Genomic DNA, 9,122 nt, shown 5'->3' with positions numbered 1-9,122 from the left:
AATATAGAAGGTCAACTGTCATGCCCCATGTGCAAATGCACAGCATCTAGTTGTATTCCAACCAAAACTGACAGCTTGAGAAATGTGTGCTTCAACCAGAATATGCATACTGACGGGCCATTTATAACAGTGTCTTTGCATATGTTCTAAGAGATGAATCTTAGCTAAATTAAAGTGTAGTATAAATGGCTCTTTTGATACAGTTAAAAAATAAACAAAAATATAAAACTGTAACACCTAGTAAGCTATCACTAAGTTTCATTGTGTTCCGCATCAAAATCACAGAAAGTTAACAAAGACAGCAGAGGTACAGCAGAGTGGTTTTATTGTTTACTTGCAGTTTTTGTGAAAGCAGTTGCTGTGATACTCTGAAAAACTCAATGGTTACTTTTGTCTCTTTCCCGCCTTCAGGCAGAGTGTGCCTAGTCTCAAGTTTGTGTGTGCATTCTGTACGTGCCTAGGGCGTGCAACTCATTCAGATTTCAGAGAGCAGCAGCAGCTTCTGTTTACCAAAGGGAGGAAGGCCATTCCCATCTTCATCAAAGGCATAATTCCTAACTTCTGTCTTATTTTTATTATACACACACACATTCACTCCACCTGCTCTTCTTAGGGAAGGTTATTATCCTGGGGCAATTCACAGTCAATTTGCCATGCACTAATAGATTCTTAACCCTATTGTCCTTTTGGACACCCTGATTGGACAGTGAGTGTGGGAAACTCCAACAAACCTAAGACCCACAGATTTGGAGGGAAATTATAAGAGATATAAGGGCAGGAGAGCTGAGCTTATTCTAACAAAACAACATTTGGCCAAACTAATAAAACAGGGACTCTCTGTATTACATATTACGAAAGAAAATGCCTCTTAGCAAAGCTTCAGCGGACTACAAACTGGGCAGACTATTTCCTCATGAGAAAAACAAAGTAAGTACTTTACATTTAGCATTGTAGTTCAGTTACCCAGGTAATTCCAGCTGAAGCAGCGAATGTTATATTAATTGGGGACTTATTTTTTGTTAATTTACAGCAGGGTATACCGAAGCAGGGAGATTTGAAATAAAAGCTTATTCATGAAATAAAATCAGTATTGTTTCTAGAAAATACTCCACATTATATGACATCAGTAGCTTTACTGAATTGCAGTATATACTTAAAGCAATTTGCGTCTATCATTAAATTTCCATGAATATGCTGCATGAACACATTTTAACTTGATGTATTTTTACTTGTGACATAGTAATGAAAAATCTCTGTGCCTCGTTCATTCTGTTTATCTTAAATGGAACTTGCAAACAACTTATAAGCTATGCAAACGCAAACACACACACACACACACACACACACACACACACACACACACACACACACACACACACACACACACACACACACACACACACACATATCACCTTCCTGTTTCACACTCAGTATCCATATACCTAGCTGCAATGTTATTGGAAGTAACAGAATCAGCATTTGAGCGTATTTATTTATATTTTTTAACCAAACTCTGCTTTCCTTCTCCTAATACAGCTAAGAAAGCCAATGGTAGAAAAGATGAGGCGTGATAGGATCAACAGTTGTATTGAGCAGCTGAAGGTACTACTGGAAGAAGAGTTTGAAAAACAGCAGGGCAGTTCAAAACTGGAAAAAGCGGACATCTTAGAAATGACTGTGGGCTACCTGAGACAGCATCAGCAGCTCCAGCTAAGAGGTGAGAAGGTGCCAACTTGACATTTCATAAAAGCTGTAATTTTCATTCAGCAGTTTTGCATATCTTGATGTATTATTGATATATGTAATACTCATGTACACCTGTCCTAAGCACCCTTTCATGTTTTCTTTTCAGGTGTGCCTTCTTTCCTGAAGACCCCACAGCAAGACTACACAGAAGGCTATTCCAGCTGTCTGCAAGAAACACTTCACTTCCTATCGCTTCATGAAAGAAAAGTGGAAGTTCAGAAGACAATATTAAAGCACTTTCATCCCACTCAGAATACAGCTGAAGACCAGAATCCTGCTGCTTCTTCTTTTTCTTCTCCCTCCATGCCTATTCCCCAAAAGCATACGGCTGCAAACAGTAGCAGCCCTGTCTGGAGACCTTGGTAGATTGGGAAAGTCTTTTATGGACTTGTATATATATTTTTGGCTTTACATTCCAGAGGAGGACATGACCTTGTAGGACAGTCATAAAATCCTCTTATATGTAGGAAATACAATTTTCCACTTAATGTTTATATTTGGACAGTGAGCTAAATGAATTTTTCCTGTTGTCTTCTTAGTGGAGACCGATTAGTACAATGTAATTGTTCTGTTAGAACATTATTTATCTTTGTTATACAAAGCTTGTATTTGTACAGCATGTATGGTACTGAATGAAATGTCCAGCATGTGCCTATAACTATATAGGATCACATAAAGGAAGTTCCCTTTATGTTTACAGAAAATGTTTTTTTTTTTTTGTGATTTATAAACTGTGACATGACAGCCTCATAAAAACTGTATGCTAAATGTACATAGATGAATGTGAACAGCAGTGTATTTTGTATATAAATATAGGTGAAGTACTGTGAATTCAGTGTATGTACAGTACAGACTATACACCCCCACACAAACACACACACACACACACACCGGACCAGCAGTGTCTGAGCTTCGGAACCATGAGAAAAGTTCCAGCTAAAAGCATGATAAAGGCAAGATGGTATGTTAACTTCTATAAAATGTAGCTCATTTATGGTATAAAGGTTAAGGTCCATTACAGAGACCAAAGTTAACGTTCTTTAAAATAATGAAAGCAAGCTGAGTTATTTAATAAATATGATGGCTATACATATATATGTGTGCACAGAAATGTATGTTTAATAAAATATATAACACATGCTCTCTTCAAGCTTGTCTAGCCTTCTAATATGGTTATATGTAAGATCATAAACTTCGATGAGACTTAATGTGTTAAATCTGTCAGTCAAGTTGCCATTACAGCATATATATGAATGTAGAAATTAAGCTCGGCCCAGGAAAATAAATAAATTTATTACCATTCCCTCTTGTTTATGTTTTCATATAGTTAATAAAAGATCCCTGTAACTTTCTGGACGGGAAAGTCTAGGCATAAACAGGGATGTAAAGGTTATGGATTTAAATGCATGTCTTTGGTTTTAGAGTGAGGCAAAATTCACAGAATCAAGCAAGTGTGCAGATATCCTTGTGTACATACCTATGATAACAACAAAACTAAGACATTTTGTGTGTGTTTTATCAGCGGGAAAAAAAATATGGCCAACTAGCCAAGAGTTTTAGTTATTTCAAAGTAATGCAAACAACCAACCATTTTTTGTATCTAAGGCCAAAATCACTTTTTATCATTTTTAAGAAACTCACCCATAATTTCTTTGACTTCATGGAATTGACAAGAAAGTATCTAATTTGGTTATCAAAGGAGCTATATACACAGTGGGGATAGTGCGCAGTACATCATGTATCATTGTATTTAGATTAGTCTCAAGAAAAAACAATAATATTAAAGTACATCTTTGTTTAACAACAATGGAATACTCCTTGAGTGCATGTTGTTGTACAGCCACTTCTGTGTGCATCTTTGTTTAACAACAATGGAATACTCCTTGAGTGCATGTTGTTGCACAGCCACTTCTGTGACATCACAGCACTCCTTTTCAGGTAATACTTTGACTCATCACAGGATTGATGCAATTGCATAGTTACAGTCATAAATTTCTGTACAACTAAAATATATCCCTCACTGAAGATGTGCACTGTCCCTTTAAATCACAAGGAAGATTTAATAAATATTATGTAATAATGCAAAGGGTAAGAGTTTAACCCTGCACTATTCAGGTTCTTTTAGTTTCCTGATTTACATCATGTGATTTTTTTTTTATCTTGCAAATCTTAAAACTTTTTCTCTGCAAGTAAATGAAAAAAAAGAAGCACTCTAGGTTTGATGTGTCTTGGAACAAATTTACTCCAGTAATCTCCCTATTCAAAGATGCATTAATATTGCTTTTCTTCTAATAATGATAATATAGTTATCATTATCCTATTTTATGGGATAACACATAACACCAATCTCTCATATTATTGAGCAACATATAAAGAAAAGAACAGAAGAAAGCAATATAATCTTAGAGCATCATTCTAATTCTTTATTTGTAGAGAAAATTCTGAAACAGACTATCACCTGGGAAAAGATGGTTCTCATATAATCTATACCAGTGGTGAATAACAATGTAGAAAGAAAATGAAAAAAAAATATTGGTTAAAGTTGTTTACCACCCATAGTGGTTACACACTGGTTATCTAAGTGAAAGTCTAAAGGTTTGGGACCTGTGTTTTATTAAGGAGTTAGCACAAGGGTTCCAGGTTATGAGTTGTTAACAAGTTGTTATTTAGGGTTTGATTCTCCTGTCTGAGCAAGTCTCTAAACCCAAAAGTGCTTTGGAGCAATTAGGAAAATGGGCCAGGCTCCTAAATACTCTTGCAGACTGCAAGCCTAATAATAATGAAGCTATACAATGCTGCTCAAAGAAGGGTTCCAATGACAATCAAAGTATATCAAGCACAAACAAGCATCAAAATATTCCAGATATAAATAAATTTCTTATTAATTAATGAGTGCATTAGTGGAAATGTGCTTTCTCTAACTAAGAGATGATAGGTTTAAGGGACTAAACTGGACCCTTCTAGAAGTGTTATATTGGCTCACAGCTGTGGCTGGTATTTATCAGAATGTCAGTTACACAGTAGAGACATTTTTGGTGGGGACAGAAAAAAAGTAAAGGACTATGTTCATAATGTATTTATTTACTTGAAGTGTGACCAAAACACCATTCATTTATTGATGGTATTTTTAAATAATGTGCTGTCTCCGTCCTAAGTGATTTTGTTTAAAATATTTTAAGTGGCCAATCATGCTAAACAATATCAGTTTATACTGTGTGTGCCGCTTAGTGCAGTTACACATGAGAAATAGAACCTGCATGTATGTTATTTAATTCAGTTTGTCAGTGTTTATCTAGAATTATTGAACAAAGATCTGCAACATAATTAAGCTACTGGTGATACTTTATTATCAATATGGGACTGATTCTATCAGTTTACACTTACACTGTGGAGTTAAGCAAAGTCACATAGTCAAACCAAAGCTCGTGGGCCACCTATAAATAGAAGCATTAATACTTAGCATGCAATATGTGGTTTGGAAATTTACGTAAAAAAGTTGAGACAGCACTTTTGTAGCATTTCTATACTATTCTGCCTTACTGACGTAGTTGCCTTCTCCCATAATTGAAGTAATGATATCAGAAGTTCATGAACACTGTTGTACTAATACCATAATTTTTAACTTATTTTTATTAACTTGTTAACCAGGTAATTTAAATGATCCTTCTCAGATCCTTTTCTGCTATGATCCAGGCAATGATACTCCAGTGGTGTAATTGGTTAGTGCACAGTACTTATAATGCGGTACAAAGCAATGCTGACGTTATGAATTTAAGCCTCACGTGGAGCGTGCAGTTTTGTAGCATTTGTGAGATATTGGTGAACATAGCTGCTTTCCAAGCAATTGACCTGGGTTCATTTCCTGGCCAGTGCAAGAAATCTATAACTTTATAGGTTGGGGGTTGGCATAATGGTTAAGTTGTTACTTTACCCCATACGCTCAAGGTACAGGGTTTGATTTTCGCCTTTGAAGGCAATTGGCTAGGCTTAAAATGGTTCAAAATGGAAACTATCCTAGCACTTACATATGAACCATATAAACCTATATGAAATATAAATGCAATCTCTACGGCCATTTTAAGAGTAGTCAGTAAACTAGCATGCTTTCAGGATGAGACTGCAATAATAATAAAAAAAATCATGCTGACATGCATATTTGCAGCTGCTAAAGGCTAGGATTATACCAAAGACCCTGCAGCTTTAACACAGAAAATGTAATGAGTCACAGTGTTGGCAGACACTGGATACTAGGGCTAATAATGCTTTGAAGTGGATTAATTTGTCACATGAAAAGTGGCCAAATAGCAGTAGTGGCCAGAAAAAGGGCAAGCAATAAAATAACCACAAGGAGGTTTCTTATTCTAGCAAAATGGAGGGACCTCAAAATTTATTATTTTAAGTAGGGTGGTACAGAAGATGTAGCTCCATGCATAATGAGGTACGTGTGAGGAGGCTTCTCCCCTTCAGAGAAATCAGTTTCATGAGTTTTGCATCTGGACATCTTTTTTTGCCTATATTTCTATACAGATACTTTACTTTGCTTGGCATTGCTTAAAGTAGACCCACAGATACTCTAGCAAAAGCATATTTACACGAGAGTAAGAAGACAATATAAAATATTCATACATGCTCATTCAGTACAAAGTATAACAAAATAAAAACATCAGAAAGTATATTTTTGCTGCACCTGAAAAACTATGATTTTAACCAGTTCTAACTTGACTACTGGGCTTCACAATGTCTGCAAGACAACAAACTGAACATGAACTTAATATAGCATAAGGATTTTAATGCCTCAGATTTCCTGATTAGATTCTGCAGCAATGATTACAAGTCTTTTATGTATTTGGACTGATTTAAATACACATGTATTGGGCTCTTAGTGCCTCAATTTTAGACACATAACTATATCAAAGCAACTTGTCTTTTTTTTCATTTGCTCACTATCCAGGTAAACCCACTATACACAAGTGTCTTATTTTAGGAACAACTCTAAGGGACTTGCACAGAGTTAGGCAAACAAAAACAAAAAAAAATGTATCTGCTTTTACTGTATTTGTGTTTTTTCCTACTTTATTTTGCTTTTGCGTCATCTTAAAAAGTACTCAATTGTATTTATTACTGCTTGGTGTAACTCATTCTAAGCCTTTTAGTTTAAGCACCTGGGCTTCAGACCAGTTTTACATTAAGAAGGTTTGTGGTCTGCACTGTAGTGGCAGAACAGGTAGCTTACATCCTTCTAAGTTGGGAACTGCTGATTGAGGGCTCAGTGTCTGTTATTCTAAAAGTGTATTAATTCTGGTTTAAGCACTTGGGCTTGAGGCCAGTTATTTTACATTAAGAGGGTTCGTGTTCTGCACTCTTGTGGGAGGAGAGGCTGGACTCTGTCCTTCTGAGCTGGGAATTTCTGGTTAGTGCCTGCATATTTGAACTTCTTCTTATTGAAATTGGTACACCTTGTTTGCTGTAGCATAGACTAGATCCAGGCCTGCTGAATCTAGCTTTGTTTGTATAACTTGAGCACTAATTCAGGCATTCTTTAAAGTATTCAGTTGTATTTATTACTGCTGGTAGTAACTTGATTGAAGTGTAGCTATCATTTCTAAGTCTTTTGGATTAAGCACTTGGGCTTCAGGCCAGTTGTTTTACATTAGGAAGGTTTGTGGCCTGCACTGTGGTGGCAGGACAGGTAGCTTACATCCATCTAAGTTGGGAACTGCTGATTGAGAGCTCAGTGTCTGTTATTCTAAAAGTGTATTAGTTCTGGTTTAAGCACTTGGGCTTCAGGCCAGTTATTTTACGTTAAGAAGGATTGCGGTCTGCACTCTTGTGGGAGGAGAGGCTGGACTTTGCCCTTCTGAGCAGGGAATTTCTGGTTAAAGGCTTATAGTGCCTGCATATTCTAACTGTTTCTTACTGAAATTGGTACACCTTGTTTGCTGTAGCATAGACTAGATCCAGGCCTGCTGAATCTAGCTTTATTTGTATGCTTGTTGTTTGTTTATTTCCCTGTAACGCTAATTCCACCTAAAATGCAGCCTTTTAACACTTCTGTGGATCCCTAGTGATATCTGCATTGCTTTACTGTACTTATTTCCTTGTTTCACTTGAAAGAAAGTTACTGTTTGTCGTTTTTGCATTTAAGTTACCTGTAACACATTGCATTTAAGTTACCTGGTACTTGCTCACTAAAGCAATTATATAAGTCAGCTCTAAAAAATTAAAAGCACTACACCCTCACAAACTCCCCTTGAGTACCTTGTTCCCCATTGGCCCTTTTTTTCAATTATAAAGGAATTCCCAATACTATTCTAGCATGTCCAAAGGTCAGTTGTCAATCTCCTCTCCGGTCCAGCTGGTGAATCTGGGAATCTTGAGGCAATGTTACAACTGCCTCATGTACACAGACAACCTCTCCTCCTCCCAACAAATTCCAACACATGCGAGAGATGCAACCATATAGCTAAACTGGAGGCTAAGCTCTCTCAACTCAGTACTGGCGTAACCAGTCAGGAGGAGAAGGAAACCACACTCATTACAATTCCAGTCTCTCATAGACCTACCACGACAACAAACCAAACACATAAACACACAAAAACATACTCGGAGGCTCTAAATAAAAATCTGCCTAAGCAGCAGAGACCTCCAAAGCAAACACCCAAGCAACCGCTACCCCAAAACAAAACACGTAGCTCACAAAGCCAGTGTACCGAACAGTCACAGCCCTTAAGGCTAAACAACACACCTGATACACTTGTAATAGGTGACTCTATTGTCAGGCACACTGACGTCCCGCTCACCAGGCTGAACAAGGAGAAGGTCACGGTGAGCTGCCTGTTGGGCGCTAGGATCCGCTACATAACACAAGCACTCAGGTCACTCCAAGGCAAGTACAAATATGACTCAGTCATTGTCCATGCTGGTGTGAATGACCTGAGACGTACCTCCCTGGACTACATGAAAAGAGACATAGAGGAGCTCTCTGAGCATGTAGCCCAGGCTGGTATGACCCTGACCTTGAGTAGCATCTTACCCTCACCAAGAATGATGCCACAATATGAAGACAAGATGATCAATTTCAACAATTGGCTTAAGTGTTGGTGTCATTCAAAGGGGATCCAATGCCTGTCAGCCTGGGATGACATGCTCGACAAGCCACGATGCTTCGCTAGGGATGGCTTGCACCTGTCACCCTGGGCTTTCGGATATTGGCAAAGGCTCTTGCTACCCCATAGTGCCTTTTATAGGCAAGGCTCAAAAGACAAACCCACCTCCATAGGTATCACAAGGGATAAGAAACTAAGAGTAATGCTACTCAACGCCAGAAGTCTAAACCTCAAGATGCACGCTCGAAACTCTCCTTAGCATGGAGAACA

At 37.6% G+C, this 9,122-nt stretch overlaps 1 protein-coding gene across 1 annotated transcript; it reads left to right on the top strand.

Annotated features, from left to right (window-relative positions):
- Positions 1–811: 811 nt before the first annotated feature.
- On the top strand, positions 812–2,896 carry LOC122794780 (transcription factor HES-5-like). Its single transcript, XM_044063403.1, has 3 exons — positions 812–927; positions 1,537–1,717; positions 1,853–2,896. Exons 1-3 carry the CDS (start codon positions 862–864, stop codon positions 2,110–2,112), a joined length of 507 nt encoding a protein of 168 aa, XP_043919338.1. The 5' UTR covers positions 812–861; the 3' UTR covers positions 2,113–2,896.
- Positions 2,897–9,122: the final 6,226 nt, after the last annotated feature.

The sequence above is a fragment of the Protopterus annectens genome, chromosome 2.part1 (genome assembly GCF_019279795.1).
Source record: "Protopterus annectens isolate FY-2018-M chromosome 2.part1, PAN1.0, whole genome shotgun sequence".
NCBI lineage: Eukaryota > Metazoa > Chordata > Ceratodontiformes > Protopteridae > Protopterus > Protopterus annectens.
The sequence above is the reverse complement of the archived record's forward strand: the minus strand, read 5'-3'. Positions and strand labels throughout refer to the sequence as shown.